Source organism: Aulonocara sp. 'chitande type north' Nkhata Bay, linkage group LG5, assembly GCF_057382095.1.
Source record: "Aulonocara sp. 'chitande type north' Nkhata Bay isolate Kocher_YH1m ecotype deep benthic linkage group LG5, A_spYH_male_GT1.1, whole genome shotgun sequence".
Taxonomy (NCBI): domain Eukaryota; kingdom Metazoa; phylum Chordata; class Actinopteri; order Cichliformes; family Cichlidae; genus Aulonocara; species Aulonocara sp. 'chitande type north' Nkhata Bay.
This window is the reverse complement of record NC_141348.1, coordinates 24351148-24372446: the sequence shown is the minus strand read 5'-3', so window position 1 is coordinate 24372446 and position 21299 is coordinate 24351148. Positions and strand designations below refer to the sequence as shown.

Below are 21299 nucleotides of genomic sequence, written 5' to 3'. Positions count from 1 at the left end.
GTAAAAGACTGCTTCCACAAACCTGTATATGTATTTGTATATATCTGTATCTGCATCATATATACACTTATATGATTTCTAGAAAGAATTTCTTAATTTGACTTTAACTTCATGTCAGCAAATCGTAAATGAGCAGGAGTGGAAATAAACCTAACCTAAGCCCCAAACAGGTCTTGGTGGGTGTAAAACCCCTTGGATGTAAGTCATCACTGATGACGCCAACCCTAGCACTGAGCTCTAACCAAAACCCAATGTTTGGAGTCAAGCAAAAGGCAAAAAAGCTGTTTTTTGATGAAAAATAAATATTTTTGATCTGTATCAGTGAGAATTATTTTCCCCTGATTGCTAAGACTTTGAAGAACTGTTTTTAAACAGAACAACATTATATATTCTGATAGCATAAGATTTGGATTGGACCTCACGCGGTTAATAACATCTGCTGTTGAATCATTTTGCAATAACGAAGTTAAAAATCTCACATTCAGTGGGAAAAAAAGTCTTTCTTTCTTTCTTCTTAAAAATCAAATGATTGTGTTTTGAAATGTGGCAGAACGTAGACCTGGAGTCTGTCAAGTGTCAGCTCATGATACTGATGCCTGTGAACTGCAGATGGAAATAAAATGCAGAGGTGTATAGTGTGTCAGTATGCCGATTTTATGCCATTTCAATGTGAGTCACGCAGCCTGGTTCTTCTGAACTGAGAATAGCTAAGGTGACAACAATCTGAGTTCCCAGAACTGTTAAAGACAGTGACAGATCCAAATGACAGTGTCTGTCAGAAACACACTCAGTCTCTGTCACAATGCTTATCTTCATGACACAAATGCAAGGAACAGGCTGCAACACTGACATGGCACAGGGATCTGTACAAGCACTACTTACTTAAAAACAGAAACTGAATAAATTTGGACCATATTTGTTTGTTCCTTTACAGAGAATTAACAGTTCTTCTCCCCTATTTTATTTATCCTTGCTTCTACTGATGTTTCAAAGGCTTACTGTAGGAGACTAAATACATTGTTGTGACATTATTGTCAAAGTTATCTTTAATTATCAGAAAGAAAAGGTTAAACGTGACTAACATGGACAAGAGGATGCATGCTGGCAACACAGTTTTGCTTTCACCAGCTAATGGCTTGTGTTCATTTATAGGTACCACATCAGTGCCGTCCTGATGTGTTATTGAGCTCTTTAAGGACCAGGCTTCTCACATTTCAAGGATTAACTCTCACAATCTCTTAAACAGTAGCCATGGTGAAAGTAGTGCAGAGATAAAAAAAAAAAAAAAGAGGTTTCCATGCCAATGGCGATTGCTTGGTTAGGTTAGCACTGAAGCTGTGAGAACAACTGAAACAGGAGCCTGAAGGTGGAACACCTTTCGTGTTGATAATGATGCTCTGTGTGCATGCAAATGTTTGAGCAATAAGAACAGAACAACAATAACTGTCGGTAAAAAAAAAATGAAGGTGCGTGGATTACAAATGTGGTTGAATGAGGCTGCTCATGCTCTGAGGATATAAACCATTGTGTGGTTGCAGGGTTGGAAGTAGGCAGAAGTAGTTATAGTGAGGTCTCCAGGAAATAAAGATTTGAATTTATGGAAACGTTGCTTTGTGTGTGTGTGTGTGTGTGTGTGTGTGTGTGTGTGTGTGTGTGTGTGTGTGTGTGTGTGTGCGCACAGCTCCACGTATTACTGATATTATGGTCAGTACTACACAGTCACATTATGGGGGTAGCTCCATTCTTCTTAAGGAGAAGACATGGTTTAAAGCAAATAAGTAATGGTTAAAACTATAGTTTTTGTTTTCCGAACATTAATGTGTGCCAATGTGTGTCCCCTGAAGTCGTGGATAAACGTGTGTGTGTGTGAGAGAGAGAGAGCGAGAGAGAGGGGGCGGGTGGAAGAGGAAGGAGGGATGGATGATAATGTGAAGGGGGCTCACGTGACAAGCTTTTAAATTCCTGTTTCCCTGCAGCGCAATTTGTCAGTCTGAATTGTGTGTGGCTGCTTCGCTCTTGGTACGCATGCCTGCTTATTTTGGACACAGGAGGTACTAGGACTTTCCTGCTGGAAACCTTCAGGCGTCTCCTTGTCCCCTTCATCATGTTGTTATTATAGTTTTCAGTCCGTTTGTGTGTGTGTTTTAATTCCCTCACCCTGCTGAAGGCTTTGAGTTTTTGAGCAGGAGGAGGAGGAGGACTCCTGGCAGCAGAGAAAGCAGTCAGAGAGAAGAATGCAACACCGGACTGCTGCTCAACTGTCATTTCTGCGATAGGGTGATTAAAAAGCTGGAGGAATACAACTGCGGGATACAATAGCACTGAGCCTCATTATTACTGTTTTTCCCCCTTACCGATGCATGGTCACTAGAAAACAAAGGAGAAAAAAAAACGGAGGATCGCGTTGCAACGTTGCAAGTCGGAGATCAACTGCAGAGACCCCCCCAAAAGTCGTCGACGGACAGGGGCTCAACCCCATAACCCGAGGAACCATGTCATCCACGAGATTCAGAAAGGACAAGGAGATCATAGCGGAATATGAGACCCAAGTGAAAGGTGCGGTGTGAATCTGATGCCTGTGTCCGCTCAGTGCGGATTGTCTGTTCTCTCCTCGAGCCCGTTTTAATTGGCTCGAGCCCTGCACCCCTTTCCTCCTTTATTTGTATTTTTAAAATAGAAAAAATTCAAAGCAATATCCTTTATATTGCAAACCTTATAGCACAGATTGACTTCTCCCTCAAGATAACAAGCAAACCGTGACAGTCAAGTAAATGACAAGAGCAGCAGACTATAGTCTTCTCTCCCGTGTGCAAAGGCTTCTGTCATTAATTCACCATCAGCCAGTGGGATGTCTGTAAGCTGAATGTTAATTTGTCATCATGTGGTTAGGGTCCAGATTCTGCACGCTTTGTTGTTGCTGGGTAAAATGATCCCTGTGCAAAGGATGGAGGTTGGACTGCTTTTATTATTGCACCTCATTCTTTCTGATTCTTGAGGGGGAAGCCTGTGTTTGGCTTGTTGTGGTTTGTGGTTGGATGATAGACTAATATTTAGGAATAGTAGGTTATATATTATAAATCCATATTCGGTCTGTTATAGGCTAATCTCATATGATGACATGGTGGCTTAGACTGAATGCACATAAGTACCTGCTCACCCTCCCCATGCTTTGCCTTTGATTCCTTGATGGTGCCTGTGGTTTGACTCACTGCTTTCACCTGACAACATGGGTAACACACGCTCTTTGATTGCATGCCAGCCTTTATCTAAAACTCATCCGGCACTATAACACGAGCGTATTAGCATTTGCAGTGCAGTGTTTCTCTCACTGTGTGACACCTAGGCTCAGATGGACTCTGCTGGTTTTGGAGTGGTTCTGTACCATTTAATCCTGATTTAATAATTTAAAAGAAAAAATCAGAGGATAACCAGGGCAAACAGCTGAGGAATGAAGACATCAATTGAACACACAAGCATAGGGTGCTGACCATGATTGACTCTGGGGTTCAGTTTCAAGGCCGTAGGCTCACTGCTGGCACTCTCACTCTCTGTGGTTCCACTGGTGCTAAATGTCTGATGATCACCCTTTCAGTCGTGTACCTGTCTGGACCACTGGATGCTAAGTGTGAGAATCTACACTTGTCACATGGTGTTGAAAGTGGATCAGCGGATTCATTTATTTGTTTTGTTACTTTCAACCATTTTCTAACTCTTTTTTTACTGTTATTATGTTTTTTATTCTTTTGTCTTGTGGCCTTGGCTGATCATTGAAAAAAAAACTGCTTGTACACAACTGAGCACTTATCTGATTCTCTTGCTTTCCTCTTTACCCAAGACATTTTCTGATAATTCAGGCGTCAGTTTAGTACTGTGACAGAATTGCTGCCGTTTCTTAGATCCAGGCCCTGTCTGCTGCCTCTTTGAATTAGACGGGGCCTTTCAGCTGCGTGAGAAGGAAGGATGTTAATTTATGATGAATGCTGCTTGTTTCTCATTCACAGCTGGTGTGTATCATAGCCTGCAGACAGAGAGGGCTCTGCTCTTGACATACACCGCCTCACAACAATGGTAATGTTATGAGCTGAACCTGGCAGTGAGCGCACGGTAATGAAATTCAGATTGAAAATCGCTCCTGTCTTACTCTGAGTTATTGCTTAATGGCTAATGTGTACATGGCAGAAGGGGCCAGATCATCAGAGTGTCAGTGATGGGTTAATAACACGATGGCGGGGTTGCTTTATTATGTATGAGGGCTTATAGATGGGTGACAAAAAGATCATTTGGCTTCAGAAACAAAGAAGAAACCCCATCAGTAGGTTCACTGTGGCTCAGTACTGGGGTTGCTTAAATGTGACCGGTGCAGGGAGCTGGCATGTCGTATCAAAAGTTAATCTGTTAGAGTGCAACAAACTACTTTGCTAAAATCTTAACTCCTGCTATTAATGAATTCTTGACAACCCTTGAGGCCGGCTGCCAAAGCTGAGGCCTCTGAAGGACCTCTGTGAGACGGGGTTCACTTTGTTCAAGCTGTTCAGCTGGTAGATCTTGCATTAGCATGTCAATAGAGACGGTTCATACACTGCATTTACTGAGGAGTTTGGACTTTTGTAACTAACTGCCGTGTGGTTACTGGACTGCAGCTATTCTTCCTCCTGTTTGCCAGTTTTATAGGCAGTTTGTGAAGTGGGCTAAATCACCAGCAGCTGTCTTGACATTTACAATGGCAGCTTTAGGGATAAACCCATGCTCGTCTGTTATTATGTACACATAAAGGCTACTTTTGGCTGCTCCGTTATTCACAATGGGTCGCTGCAGCGGATAGCTCTGCACCTTTGATTTGGCAGCTTTTTTTTTTTTTTTTTTTTTTACGCCCTTCCCAAGGCAACCCCCAAAGAGTTTGTGTCTCCTTCCAAGATGAAACTGGGATCTTTTGCTTGTTAAGCAAACATGTGAACAACTACACTTTTGAGCCACCGTTATTTTATATACATGTATGTTTTAAAAGCTTTGCAGTCATGACAATCATGAGTTAATTAGCTGGTGGTGATGAAATAGCTTTGAAGCCAAAAATTGAAAGTCAACAGCTGAGCACTGTTTTCACCGTGACTCATTTTTATTTAACTAGTCTGGTGTTTACACACACACTCTCTCTCTCTCCCTCTCTCTCTCCCTCTCTCTCTCCCTCTTTCTTTTTGTGTGTGCTTTGACTTGTAGCAGGTCCTGTGTCTCCCAAAATCCAGCTCTGTAATAAATCACTAATTGGATGTCTCGCAGTGCATTTTACCGTGTTGCCTTTATTTGTCAAACTGTGCATTTAAATAATGCTGTCTTCTTGTATTTAACAGCTTAAACTCATGCATGGACAGTCTCTGAATGTCTGCAATGGTGACAGTATTGTTTTTTGTTCGTTTTTTTTTGGTCGGCCCGTCCATCCATCAAATAGTTTTGAACACAATGTCTCTGAAATGGTTTAAAGGACTTTCTTCAAATTTGGTTAATATTCTCATGCACTCGAGGATTAACTGATTTGTAGTTTGGTGGTTTGACCTTTTTGGTCATAACCTGAGAAAGAATTAATTATCAAAAAGATTCACTTGCACGTTGAGTAATATGGGGCTACAACTTTGTATTCTGCCATCTTCAGCCTCACTGAGCAAACATGAATTCACTTACTGCCTTTAATGAGGTTCTTTCAGTGTCTTCTCTTATATGCTGTGTTAGTCTGGACGGGCATGAATGTAAACTGAAACCTGACTGGTTTGCGGAGGCAAAGAAACGTGATGCTTTAATTCTAGTTTCATTTGATTTCTTAGTCTGGTAGCTTATATCCAAAGCGTCATATTTAACCTTTTAATGGTATGATGGTAGTCACTTCCAAGAAGTAACTAATGCCTTGCTCTTACACAAGCATCCGATTCATTACTGACAATACATCCACACACCGAACGGGCATTTAGACAGTGACACACTCACCAATGCTGAGATGGTGAAGTGTTATTGAGAGGAAGTAGAGTTTGAATGTGATGGAGCTTACCAAAGATTGGAACTGGTACCATTTGGTTCTAGTTGTTTAGTTTCCCTTGTCATGAACAGAGGAATTAATGCAAGCATGGTCTCATGGAAAATTTTAGTGGTCTACAGATGTACACAAGGTATGACAGCTCATGTTCATGCGGTACGTTTCAGGTGATTCTGAAAAGGAAGCATGGTTTACCACCTCTCGCTTCAAGTTTCTCTTTGCCGTTTGTTGCTAGCCTCTGCTAGTTTCATTCTACCTGACTGAACACAGTCAAGTTTAGACTCCCAAGCAGAACCTAATGAATACCTGAAAAGAATTTGACCAACATTCGCTACATCGTTTGTTACACAATGTGTTATGAAATATTTTTCTGTGTTTTTTGCAGAGCACAAACCTGTGTGCCTCATTTACAGATCAAGCACTGCATTGCAGTATACGGCAAGGTAATCACACACCTATATGTGTGTAATTGTGAGGTGTTATGATATATTATTGGCAGTTTAAGGTCAACAATTAGCTTCCAGATTAACACATGTGCTGTTACAAAACAGTTTTCACTGCTTGTGTGGAAATAAGACTTCAGTATGCCATGTGTTATGAAGCACCTTCTAATGAACCCCGAAGTGTTGCTTTGGTTAAACGCTGATGAGAATTCTGTGAGACACTAGGTGTGTCTCTTTTTGTTATTGCCCCAGGCCACAGACAGCTCTCTGCTGAGTGAGATACAAATCACTGTTCTGGTTGCTGTAGCTGAATTTGTTGCATTTGTGTATTGTTTTTGTCAGTCTGAAGATCAGAGTGTATTGTCATCATGCTTAGATTTGGTTAGTTACCTCTCAGCACCCTGCTGAGTAGCATGAGTGTGGCAGGGTGGAAACACACATGTAGGGAGATGAAGAAATGGTCTCACTGAGTCACTGGCTGAGGATCCTCCAGCTGCCCACTTGTTTGGCAAACCTGCTGAGCATTTGCAGAGCAAAAAACATCCACTAGATATTAAGGCTGAATAAAATTTGTGTGGGACAGCTTGTTTGTTGTGTGGTCCAATAAATCTTGGACTTCATTCAGGGTTGGTTTGTTTTCATGGAGTGGCAGTGAATAGTCAAACACACAGCTCATTCGCTTTCTTGTTTAGAGTTAGATAAGATGGTTTGTACAACTCTGTGTATGCTGGTGTAGTGTTAAGATCCCCAGACCAACAGGAGATCACAAACCCAGCTTCAGGGAGGTCACAAGCTCCTAGTGTGGGTCACAAGCCTGGCTTAATGGGCAGGTTATGTGAGGAAGTCTGCCAAATCAAACATGCAGGTCCATGCTCTGTGATGTGGTGACCCTTTGGGAAATGAGGGAGCACCTGAAAGTACCCTCTTCTCTATTTCTATGTATAAAGCTAGTTTAGATTAGCACATAAACTGGAAACAGCTTGGTTCTGTTCAAAACTAACAAAATATACACACTTGTGTCACTACTCATTAATTAACACATCAGATATTCTTTGGGAGGACAGTTTAGCTAAGAGAAGTTAGCGTGGTGCTAATTACTGCACAGATTTCCAAAACACTGCACTACTCCTTAAACTAATCTTCCAACATCCTTTTATGGCAGGCCACCAAGCCAATCTTAGCCATAATTATAGAATCAGCTAATCTCAGTGACAGGCCATGTTAGCTAAATGAGCTATCTCATTAAAGGCGCTCTCTTTAAGCTGCTTTTGCTGTGCACCTGCAAGCTGCTTTGCAACCCACATCCACCTACTACTTCACATGTGCTCGTGGAAGAACAAAGCCACGCTGCCACATATATAAATTGCTGCAGATGGAAACAAAATCATTTGTAAATAGTGCGTCTGACTGAAATGTGTTTTATCCTTTCAACATTTTATTGAATAAACCTGAAAAGAAAGCTGAGATTTTCTTTATTTTTTGCATTACTTATGGCAATGACGCTAGTAACATTTAAGTATCATTTGTATCATGGCAAAATGCATGAAGTTAGGCATGTGATTATTATGTGTTGTGAGATTCTATTGCACATTGTGGGTGTCAAAACAATATAGAAAGTGAGAATGTAAAACAATAACTGTTTTACATAATGGAAAAAAAAACACGCTATTGTAGCAGTTGAACTCTAACCCCGGGCATTGTATTTCAGTTGCTGTGCAGTCATACGTGTGTTGGATGGTATATGCACCTCAAACAACACTAAGAATAATGCAAAAGTCTACTGTTTGTAATGACAGATTGTTGAAGTCAGTAATTGTATATAACCCTGTGAATTTGAATCAGTGCATAATTTTGGTTGTTCACTCTATTTGTGTCCATAAGTAAGAAGTACAATATTCAGCACAAACTGTCCACTTGTGTTGCGTTCAGTGAACAGTATAATCATGTCATAATGAAGTTTTATCGTACTCGCTGTCACCAGAGTTTTGCTATAGAGCTTCCTCTTTGTTGACTCTTCTCTCGTCTCTATAAGCTCAGTATGATGAATGCAGCTGCCACTCGTTTAGCTGAGAGTTTGCTCTGTCCGTTTCACGGAAGACATAATCATCCTTTCATAAAATGCCTAACGTCCTGAGCAAAGATTATCATTCACTGCTGTCCCACAGTTTTTCAGTTCACGATGGTGTTGATGAACCAGACAAAGGTCCATTTAAACATGAAAAAGGTTTAATTTCCTTGTTAATGTGATGCCAGTCAGTGCATGATTTCATTTCTCAATTGATTCAGCTCTGAGAAGTATTTCTCAGTTAACACTGTATTACGAGTCCAGCAATGCACAACTGTTGCTTTTGGGAGATAAAAGCATACTGTAGTTGCAGTTTGTCCTCTATTTTCAGAAAGGCACAAACATGTCTTAGAGATCTTTGACGATTGCGTGCAGAATTTCAATGCTCTTATTTTTCTATTTTAAAAATTCCCACATGTCTAACTCAGGCAGTCAGAAAGGTGTGAATGCTGAGACTGAGTGTGTTTGGGTCACTTTGTAAACTCGCATTGCTGTTCCAGAGGTGAGTTATTGCTGATAGCAGTAGTCTTTACAAGAAAAATTTCAACATGCACTTCCTGCCAAGAGACAGTAACCTTAGAAACAGGCAGAAACAAGTTTGTGTAAAAATAACAAGTTTGAAAAAGTCACTAATGAAGTAATTAGTTCGGTTCTTGCCACTGCAGGTTTGGGACCTGTTAGATAACTTTATTCCATATTGGTGAAGCACATGTCCCACAGCAGACTTGAGATAATTAAACAGCGCACCTATTTCCAGCTAACAGATTGTAGCAGCATAAGTGGCACAGTTTCACGTGCTAATAGAAGCACAAAACTGTGGCTGCAACTACTGGTATTATATTTTTCCAGTACTAATTATCCTGGTAACCTAAAGTATAATTAAACTAAACTATCTTTAAATAGTTTGTTTTGTTTGACCACCAGTCCCAAACTCAGACATTAAGTTTAGAGCTTGGTTTTATGTGCAGACCCTTACTAATTTCAACCTATTTCTTAGTAGGTCATGAGCACATATTGATATTTTTTTCATGATAGCCAGCAAGACAATGAAACTCATGTGTTTCAGTTCTCATGAAATGAATGTTTCGAGACCTCTGAGAGGGGACTAGTCCCCCAGACCACCTTGGAAATTTATTTTTAAAGCAAATATAATATTATTTCTGTGTTTTAATCTGTCATCCATGCCCAGTTGTAGTTTGTTATAGTTTGTACAGTTCCTTAGGCCTCTCTGTAACTTATATTTTTCTTATTTCTTGTCTTCTCCTCATATTTATGTGCTCCTTGTGTATATATGGGTATTTAGAACCGCAAAGTGAACCAGAGTCAAATTCCTTGTATGTGTGTGCAAACTTGGCCAAATACAGATGATTCTGATTCTTATTCTTGTTGCCTAAACCTAACCAAACCGCAACAGAAAGTGAAAATAATCATTTATAGGGTAAAAAGTCATACATTGCTGCAGATTGCAATTTGAATTATGGTGATTCACCGCCGATAGTACCAGAAACTTTTACAGCTTTGATCAGTGTGTGACAGCTCTTCTTCACATGCATACACATAATGAACACAAGGAAAATTCATGTGCTGAACTCAAATCAAGTGATTAAATTGTGTGATTATTCCAGGAACTGTCTTAAGATGGTTTTGTTATTTGCTGTGTCACTTTAGACAAATAGAGAGCAAAAAAATAAAAATGCAGGTATTGCTTGATGTTTTTCTGTGATTGTAGCGTGTTTGATGTCTTGACAGTGAAACACCAAAATAACTCAAGAACTTTGACCTGAAAGTTGCAAAAAAAACAAGGGACTTATTTGGTTGTGGCTCACCAGAGAGTCTAGTTAAAGGCCAAACTAGATGACACATCTCCTCTCAAGTTCTGCCTTTTTTTTTTTGTCTTCCACTCTCAGTTTCAGCCAGTAAAGAAATGCAATACACTCATATGTTTGCCTCAGAAGCCCACACCATCCAACGAAAGCTCGGTAATGTTGGAAGATTCCAATCAGTTAAGTTGCCCATTGTCTCAACTGTATTTAGAAATACTCTTTGAAATTGCCTCATCAACTTCATTTTCAGATTTTCTCCACTTGTCAGTGCACACGTGTCTCTTCATTCAATGCTGCCACCTATTCACACCCATCAAATCCCACCTTTCCTCCAATAAGCGTCTCCCCAGGGAATGGAACACGCCCATGTTGCCATGGCGACACCTCTCAGCCTGGTCCTGCAGAGCTGGATCATGGATACAGCAGATGATAGACAGCTCGACTCTGAGAGGGCGTGTGTCTCAAGCTTTCAGTTTCCCTGAAGTCTTTAATGATTTCCAGAAGTCTTTAGAGCGATCAGGAAGCCAGGGATGGTTTTCTTTGCTCTTTTTATAAAGCAACAGTTATAGTCTTTTTTTTTTATTGTTATCGTGTGTTTTCTTCAGTTTCAGAAGGGTTAAAAAAGACATTCTGCCCATTCAAATACAAAGTTATTATATCTAGTAATTGTTGCATAGAAAATGTTGATTTCCACAGTGGAGCATTTGACTGTAATAATGCAATGTAGTGGGAAAAAAAAGCACGACACGAGGTAATTTGATCGATTCTTTTTCATTAGAGCTGGATTGATTTTTAGTTTACTAGACAAAACATCCGGTGGAAAATACTATAAACCAGCAGATAATCAGGAAGGATGACTGACAAGTGACATCTTGCTGTAGGATACACCATCAGTTCCTCAGCCATTGATTGGACTCAGCTCCTGTTGTCTTATCTTTGTGGTCATGTGCTGCAGCTTGTCTGTGCCGGAGACGAATCAGACGAGATAGAGACATACAGAGAAGAACCTGTGCTGACACTGGGAGCATGCCCTTGTGAATCCAAAATTGTGTTAATCATTAGAGGATTAAAACAGAACAGAAAAAAGGGGGATTAGTTCAACGACTGGAACTTGTATTATGAGACTCTGTGTGTGGGACAGATAGAGTGAAATAAGGTCTGTATAAGGGTTGCATTTGTCTGTTCTTTTCACACAAATTTGTCTCTGCTGTGTAGAGCCCAGATACTGCGGCGCTGAGTTGGGGATTAGAGAAATTTGGCTCAGAGTTGCCTTTGTGTGATGTCTATGTGTGTGTGTCTCATTTTTGTGTGTGTTTTACTGCATGGTGATCTGAACACCCAGGGACATTATTTTCAAAGCGTTTAATAGCTTCTGAGGCTCATTAAAATCTATAATTTATCCAAATTACGTTAGGAGACTCATAGTTCTTGCATCCTCAGACATTTTACCACTGCCTCATGTACTCGCCTGTAATTAACGACAAATAGAACATGTTCACTTTCAAACTTTTTATATGTGGGATTACGTTTTAGTTGTTATGTTACTCTTTAGGGAAATGACCAGTCTTTCCTGCTTCTCCTCAGTCACTTGGCTGCCCTGTGGAGCCCAGCCTTCCCTGCTGCCCTCAGGATGCTCTGCAGAAAATCCCTCTCATTCACTGCACTCCTATTTTATCTCCGCTTCATTGCGTCAAGGCGTCACGTGGCCCTCCCAAACGGCAGACTTGCAGTAAAATGCTCTGCCAATGCATCACCCCTGATGTCCTGTACTGGTTCTGGGAAGAGATGCAGGTTTTATTGATTGATTCATTTTATGTGGAAAAGGGTGATGTCTTGTTCTCAGCTTAACATACAGAGGGAATGATGCCTTAAAAGAAATGTCAAAGTCCATTAAATGTGGATCAGCTTTACACTCATGCATATGTTTAGGACATTTTTGTCATTGTTTTGCACTGAGTTGTGTTTTGGTGACAGACATATTTAAGTTGCATCAGAAACCATGATTTCTGATCAGAGGGACTTTGTGGATAAAAATGTAAATCTTTGACAGAGCAGCCAGTTGTTTTGGCTAACTAAGCCTGCTGGAACAACACATTGGAACTGATGTGCAGTCAATGTGGATAAACTGGCCGCAGTCAGTGACCAGGTTATGTGTCAAGATTTGCCCATTATTGAATCATTGAAAAAAAAAATCATTATTCCTTATTGATTACTTTACTTCTGAGTACTACAAATCAGAAACTGGAATCTTTATAGAGCTAAGCCGGTGATTTTAAAAGTGTCATATTGCTGTCTTTGAATAGATTTTTTGTAATCTGTGTGCAGGGAGTCAACAGGAAGTCAAGTGGGTCAACTAGAGGATGTCTCTAATGCAGATGTTATTAAAAATATATGTAAATCTGGGCTTTAAATACATGTCATGCTCAGAACTATGTCACCAGAACCTTTAAACGCCACCCAAAATAGTCACAAATCAAATTTGTGTAATATAGCCATAGCACAAGCCGGTGGACATAAAAGCTTGAAAGGTGCAGATCATTTCATACACATTTTATTTGAACCAAACTTTTTACAGACATGCCACAATTCTGTTCATAGACGGTCAGTTTGGGATTCATTTTTTCTGTGCGGCTAAGAGTGATTACTAGAAAGATGCCCTTACTGTGTTGTTGCATAGCTGCCGGCACAGGATTTTGTCTGTAACGGGCCAAAGTTCAGGGATCTCCAACATCCTACTATTGTTTTTTGAAGATTTCCTGTTCTGTGAAGAGTTGAGTGTTCACTGTGCTTCAGTTCCCTTCCCTAAATGGTGTATAACAAGTTTCAGTGTCGAGCAGGTGCTATTCTGAAGGACCTGAACTTAAAATCATGAAGTCAGGAACATAAAGTATCTGTTGCTTCTATGTGCAAGTAGCAACTTTAGGAAATACAAAACAATTGCTCAAATGACTGCTAGAAGCTGCTACAAAAGGTAACTTAGTCCTGTGTTAAATCTCTAATTCCGAAGCAGAATTCAACATTTTTTTAGAATCAACTTTCACGGGGGTGAATTTTTTTGTATGTCAAACATCTAAAAATGTGCAAAGACGTGAATTTATGCATGCAGGAATTTTTAATGACAGGTGGATGCTGACACAGCCAGCTATCTGTTAACTTCACTTCAGCTCATTTGAATCATTGAAGTGGCTCTCTCAACTGTTTGTAGTGTTGGTGCCTTTTGGAGCATTTTTATGAAATTATCTGTAATAACCTGACTTGATGTGTAGTTAACTGTACTAAAAATGTTTCAAGGAGTTGGAAATTTGTGTGCTATTTTAGTCATATTATCACTATTCATGGATGTGTGACCGAATCTGTGGATGGCACGGAGCTAAGCTAGCTAGTGCTATTTTGCCATTTTGCGCTAGCAAATATGTTACATCTCTAGCTCCTATACATTGTTACTGTGCTATCAAATAACTGTATAATTGGACACCTAAAATGGATTTGTATTTTGTCACACCAACTATGGTATGAATGGATCTTGGTACATGCTCATATATCCAGGTAAACAAGTCCCAGACTGCAGCTACTCCCCAGCTGTATAGTATTCATAGCCACTGAATAACAGTCAGTGGCTGTTGAATCGTTTTACAACTGTAGAAGTATTTGATTTATTGACAGTTTCGTTGTGGTCCAACTCATGAACCGTGACAAAAGCTAAAGTAACCAGGGTGAAGCCAGCCAAACAAATAGCATGGTGGAGGCTGATGGGATGAGCAAAGTCTGAAATAACCAGCTCTTAAATGTGCCAGAGAAACCGGCCATGCACTCCCATTTGAACTGATTAACTCCACCTACTGGGAACTTGCAAGACAACACAGAAGGAGAAATGGGGAAGAACACAGGGCAACTGGGTGTACTGTGAAGTGAGATTAATGGGTTAGTGATCTATGTTGAACTTAAAGTCAGACTTAAACATGTCACAAACGTTTCTCTCCTCTTACCTGGCTAAATCACCATGGTAACTTATGATACAAATAATCTGGTAAGGAGCAGGTTAATGTTCAGAGGTTTATTTTGCAAGAAGAGCCACAGTTTCTCAAATTCCTTTATTTACAGCATGTTTTATCACAACTGAAACCCAGCTCTAAAGTTACAGCAGTGCAAACTGTGTATCCCATCATCACTGAAATTTGCATAAATGCAGCTGGCAATCCAAAAAACAAAAAAAAAGTGTAAATGTTTTTATTCTTAATTCTAACCTGCTGCTACGTCTGTTCCACACTGCTGGAAGTGGTAGAACACACACCAGGAACATCTGTTCAATCAATAAAATTCATTTCACATTGATCTGCCTTTTGGCTAGTAACCTTTAATATTTAAATTTATCCAGTTTAGTTTTTCACAGTTCTAATTAGCAGCTGCCACATTACAAATAAACTATAGGTCTGCGGGATAGATCGCCAGATTAGTGATTTTCTGCAGCATTTATCTCTTGTCTTATTTGCAACAGTGCTGCAGTTTTAATAATGATGAGAATAATAATAATGTAAACTTTATTGAGCCTCGTGGGGAAATTCCTCTCTGCATTTAACCCATTCACTCAGTGAAGCAGTGAATGGGTTAAATGTTCTTTAAAGATATTTTTATGTTCTCACTGTTTTATCATCATTGATAACATTTCAGCTGATGTGACACTCGAAGGGGTCATTTAGTTTGGAAGAGTCACATGATGAGTGAGCACACAGAGCCTGAAGCAGAAAGCCCGGCTTAACAGAGACTTCTGAGAACCACCATCTGATCCCTGTTATCTCCAACTAGCATTTGAACTCTGTCAAGCCAGCTAACGCTGACACAGTCTGGTTGTGTTGAACTTCCTTCATGGTGTAGCCCTCAGGTTCAGCCAAGCCAGGAGGGCCATCACAGTTCGAGTATATAAATGTTCTTGAAAGCATTAGGGTTTGTGTGCCATACTAGTCACAGAGTATTTCATCTGGGCAATCCATAGTCTTTCAACAATTACATGGTAGAAAGACAAAGGATATCAGATATTACAGAAATGTATCTATCTAGCAAAAATATTAATGCGTTGTCTTTAAAACTGTAAGGAGGCATCTTTAAATTTACTGCACACACATATTCACAGCATTTTGCCAACCTCACAGACGGAAGCGAACTAAAGAAGGGTCCTTCTCTTTGAAGAAACCACAGCAAATCAAGCCATACTCAGTGTGCTGGAAATACTTAGGGAATAATTCTTCAATTGCTCATGGTTTCTCAGAGGGAAAGGCACACTTCTGGTGTGACCTATTTTTCCAATCTCATCTGTCAAAAGCAAGGCTGCAGCTGGTGGTTCCCTTTCTGTAAAAGAATGTTTTTAAAAGTCCTCCATGTCACTCACGCACATTGCTGTCACATTTTCCTCTGGCTTCTTTTTTCTTGCCTTGAATTCTTCTGCATTGTTTCTGTCTTCTGAAAGTAATATATATATATAAAAACATAACTGAATGTTTGGCAAAGCATTCCTGACAGAAGTGAAGTAGTAAAATACTGTATATCCCTGAGCTCTGATTCAGTTCCCACTAAAAACAGAGCTTTAAGCCCTGCTGAGAGAGAGAGAGGGAGGCCCCCTGGATAAAGGGGAGGGCTGGGACAATGGTTAACCACAGAGTGAAGCATGCCGCTTGAGGCTGAAGCCAGGCGGCACGACATCACAGGGAGAGCAAAGGCTCCCTGTGCACAGTGTTACGGTTTCCCCAGCAGTCAGAGCCAACATATATCCATGATGAGGGCTTTGCTGTCCAAATTACACCCTCAGCAGCATGAAAACACAGTCTGTGTCACTGCTGTGGTTTCACCATTCAGCTGGCAGTTCGTCTGCCTGCAGAGTGTCACTGACACGGCTTTGATACTGTACGTGTGCGATTCATCCTGCCTTCATTTTAAAGGTTATAACTTGCAGTGACTCATATTGTAAATAAGAGATGTTGCAACATGACATGCCTTGCATTAGGAAGTTCTTCTTCTTCTTCTTCTTCTTCTTCTTCTTCTTCTTCTTTTAGCACATTTTCATGCAGAAAAAATAAAAGATCCTTTTGATTGGTGGAAAATCTTAATTGCCAAAAGTTAGCACAATGTGGCTCTTGGCTTTATTTAGTCATTATAGGTTAGGATGAAGTATTCACAAGAGAAACCTTGAAAGCTTAAAAATCTGTGGCAGCAGTACTGGTAGCTGTCATTTCATCATGTTTTGATACTCGCTTCTTGAATCACACTGAGGGAAAAATAAAGTTAATTGAAAATATAGACGCATCAACAAAACTGGGATTTCTAGTAAAGGTTTCACATGGGTTCGTGGTGTTTTCTTCCTCTTTTCAAGTGAGATTCATCCTGTTTACTTGCGCTCCTTCCTTAACAGTATAATTTTATTCTACAGAATAGGCATTTTTCTGTTCCTGAGCTGAGGCGTCATTGTTGCTGATGACAGCACTACAAAGGGGAATTGAGTTTTGCTTGTGGCTCCCATGAAGGGTCTGTAGTCTGGCCGCTAACATCGTGTTCCTCTTGAGGCGAAATGTTGCTACTTAGTCCAAGTGGGGGAGTGAAGCATTTCTCATTAAATCAGTTTTATTTAGATGTACATGAGAGGTCATAAACACAGGTCAACTTACTGGCTTCTCTCTCGCAGCTGACTCTCTTTATCGCTGCTCTCCTGCTTTCAATTATTATTTCTCAATTTTGTTGATTTCATTTAATTTGAAGGTTAGTCAAGGTTTTATTGTGCATTGTTATCTGTGTAGTTGTAACTGGGTTGTGTTATGTTTTTGGGAATTTGTATGTTTGTCACAGAAGCTTTTAACTTTGTTACATTCCTATAGTAAAAGTGGAGATGGATAATTTTAAAAACAGTCATTCAACATATACAATAAGGAGAAAAAGACTGCAAAGAGTCCTGTCAAAACTTAGTACAATTCATTATTCACTAAAGGTGTAGAACCGATTTAGCATCAACAAATGAATGTACTTTATCAGTCTCTCACATCGTTATGGAGGAATTTTCACCCAGTCTCCTTTAGAGTGTTGCTTCTGTCCATTGAGGTTTGCAATCTTTCTCTCTTCTTGAGGTTGATGTTCTGGAAAATAACCTAGTTTTAGCCTAGCTGTAGCTATCAGACAGGCCTCATGTTTAGATGGAGAATATTTTGGTGTACAGAGGAGTTTGTGGTTGACGTGTTTGTATGGTGCCCAGGTCCTGTGGCTGCAAAACAAACCCAACTTATCCCCCTTCCACCACCGTGCTCAAGGGGTGGTTTGAGGTGTTTGTGCGAATGTGCTGTGATTGGTTTTCACCAGATGTCCAGCTGCACATTATGGCCAAACTCCTCCACTTTAGTCTGGTCTGCCCAAAGGAGATTGTTCCAGAAATCCTGTAGTTTGTTCAGATGCAACTTTGTAAACCAAAGCTATACTGCCATGTCCTTTTTAGAGAGAAGAGGCTTTCTCCTGGAAACCCTTATAAACAAGACATACTTGTTTAATCTTCCTCCAAAGGTATTGTCAGGAAATGTTAGCATGCTAACATTTAGCATGCTAACTGAGGTCTGTAGAGTATGAGATATAGCGCTTAGTTTCCTCAGTTTCTTTGAGCACTGCACTGTCTGACATTAGGGTGAATTTCTTGGCACACCCACTCTGGGGAAGATTGTGTTAACTCACACCTCAATGCTCCAGACCAACAAACTGCCAAAACGTATTATTTATAGAGGTGGTTACTCCTGCTGATAATCAGTTAAACAGCATCGTTTACTTACTCTATTAATTCCTATGGAAGCAGTAATGGTTCACTTAGTTTTTTACAGTACTGCCTAGAGTCATATGAACATCTTATTTTTCACATTACTGTGCCTTAATTTTGTGTGTAAAAAGTCAATCAAACTCCTTTTTGTTTGGTGTTTTCTTGTACAGAGATCCGTAACCAGCTGGTGGAGCAGTTTAAATGCCTGGAGCAACAGTCTGAATCACGTATCCAGCTCCTGCAGGATCTGCAGGAGTTCTTCCGTCGCAAAGCAGAGATTGAACTGGAATACTCCCGCAGCTTGGAGAAACTGGCTGAGAGGTTCTCCTCGAAGATCCGCAGCTCCAGAGAACACCAACAGTTTAAGTGAGTTGAAGCATTTATAGCTGGTACTGTTTAATATATATTCTTCTGTGCATTGGAGTCTTTGTGTGTTGTTGATTGGAAGCAGGTGCACTATCATATTTTCTTTCCTTAATGTTGTCTAAGTTTTTGGCTTCTTGTTAGATTTGAATTTAAATGGCATTTCATGACCTACTTGCTTTATTTCCTTTATCATATGAAGGTCAAGTCACTTTTTCTCCTCACTAAACACTTCCTTCCTTGATGCTAATCACATTGCAGCATTATATAACAGAATGCTCCCATTTGTTTACGTGCTGTCAGGGAATGTCTCTTATTACAGTCTTCGCCTTTATGACAGCTTCAAAGGTCAGATTATTCTAGCTTCACAATGACTGCTCAGTTCATTAGAGGTTTCAACTCTTGAATGTTGGACATACTACACGCAGTTCACTTTTGCCACTATAATTGAGAACTTAGCTTTCTAACTTTTTATCGAAAATGTAAATTAAATGTGCATAAATGTGCTGAGTAGCAATAAATTAAAAGCCATTACATTTTTACCCTGATTGTGTATTGTTGTTACCCCATTGGCTGGGTGGGCAGGCGGACACCAGAGTTTGTGAATGTGATAATATGAGAACAAGGCGATGTAGGAGTTTTAAATTGATATCACCATACCATCTATGAGTTTGAATCCCAGTGACCATGACTTCAAGATCAGAGGTTAACTTTTTTAAAAGTCACCTAGGATTTTCAAATCAATACCATAGATGCATCTACTAGGAGTGGAGGCACTGGTGACTGCCAGTGTTTTTTAAAGACGGGTCACAGGAGGGAACATTATAAATCCTGTAGCCAAGTACAAAAGCAAAAAAGGCAAATATTGCTAAATGTCATCAGATCAAAATCAGACCTCATGCAGCTTTGACCTATTTAGATTTGAAGTTCTGAAAATACTGAAATGGATACCAGTGAGGAAATAAGGAATCGTCTGGCCAGAGATTACCACAACACATTGGTGCATGACTCACGCAGGGCATGAAATTGAGTTCTGCCGCTCCCAAAATCAAGCACCTCAGGCGAGCAGGCAAGCTTAGTTCAGTTTGGTAATGGGAGCACTAACCCAGCTGTGATCTGGCAGCAGATCTCAGACATAAATCTGCACCAACATACGCAGTATGTAGTCAAATTCTAGCTTCTGATTCTTGCAAATGGGAACAACACAAATGGATTTCCAATATTTCCATAAGAAGGTCTGTTTAATTCTCAAAAGTTGATAAAGAAATATTAGTGTTTTGCCTGATTCTTAAAAATAAAACTGATTATTTTGTTCAGGTGTCAAAACCTTTTCGAGAGAGGTGTGTAAATATCCTGCATTTGACACATTAAGTGCAGCAGGCTATTAGTAATAACAGAATCAGTAGGTAAAGTACTGATCTCACAGAGTTAATACTGGTAGGGTTATGCTTTGATGTATTATTTATTGCATGTCATTGATGCATTACTGTGTAAGCAGCAATTGAATAATATAACTGGTCTTGGTAGCTGCAATGTAGTTGCACTAAAACTATTTCCTGTTTTGCTTTTTTTATCCTCTGAAAGTGTGAGTGCAAAAAGGTGACAAGTCAGCTCAGTGGGTTACTAATAATATATTTATATTAATCTTGCTTTGTTCAGTTTGGTAGTGGGAGCACTAACCCAGCAGATGTGACGCATAAATCTGCACCAACATACGCAGTATATATTCTAACCCTCCACCTCTGATTTTAATTATGATGCCTAACAAAAAAACATTTTTTTGTTTTTATGTGAAAACCTTGTTTGAGAGAATTGTGTAAACATCCTGTATTTGACATACTAAGTGCAAAAGTCTATAATTAATAGCAGAATCACTAATTAAAGTTTAAACAGATTATATAAAGTGAAAACTGTTAGGGTTATGCTAGTGATGTATTATTTATTGTTTGTTGCTGATGCATTAAAATGTAAGCAGCAGTTTTGATAGTATAACTGGTCTTGGTAGCCAAAATGTAGTTGTGCAAAAAGTACATGATTTCCTGTTTTTTAACCCTCTGAAAGTGTGAAAGTTTGAAAAAAAAGTCAATGTATTGGGTCACATGTAATACACAGTAATACATATATTAATCTCGCTTCAGATTTGCAGATAGATGATTAAGTTCGTGCCTTGACTTCCACTTTTAATTTTTAACCAGAAAACCAGTGTTTTTAATTTTCAGAAGACTTGTGTAACTCTGTGTACACAAGGCCGTGTAGTGTGTGCGTTCTTTTTTTAGCAGTATTGAACAGTGTTTCTAAAGCAGATGAGGATTTGGCTGCATAATTGAGCTGTATGAGTGTATGAATGGGTGTATGTTACTCTGAAGACAGCCTCACAAAAACCAGCACTGCTAGTTCGAGACAGTGGCTTAACCTTTTGACTCCACAGCTGATCCATGCAGTGATGGACAAGTGTTAGAAGAATAATCCTGAGATATCCAGTCTACTTATGCTTTCTGCTTGTGGTGAGCCGACAGGTGTTTCAGTGCAGTGTCTGGGCAGAGATCTCCTGCACAGACATAAACAGGTCTAGAGTAAAATGATATTTAAGCAGACGTGACATTTTAAAAGCTTATTAGACTAACTGCTAGAGAATACTCTGGACTCTGTCTGAAAGAACTGATGCGCTCACAAACCACTAACGGAGGAAGTGTGGGTGGGGAGGATGTAAGGTTCACTCAGGCCACACACACTTTTGTGTGTGTTAGACAGAAACACATCAGGCCACAGTAAATTCAAACTGTCCCATTCATCAACCAAAGTGAGTTCA

General features: G+C 39.8%; 1 protein-coding gene across 2 annotated transcripts in view; it reads left to right on the top strand.

Annotated features, from left to right (window-relative positions):
* Positions 1-1968: 1968 nt before the first annotated feature.
* The window catches only part of srgap3 (SLIT-ROBO Rho GTPase activating protein 3), a 56167-nt gene continuing 36836 nt past the window's right edge, over positions 1969-21299 (top strand). For both annotated transcript variants that reach the window (XM_086292351.1, XM_086292350.1), the window contains exons 1-2: positions 1969-2556; positions 18298-18493. In XM_086292351.1, the coding sequence (XP_086148477.1) occupies positions 2361-2556; positions 18298-18493 (392 nt within the window). In that variant the 5' untranslated portion in view covers positions 1969-2360. The remainder of the gene's footprint in view (positions 2557-18297; positions 18494-21299) is intronic.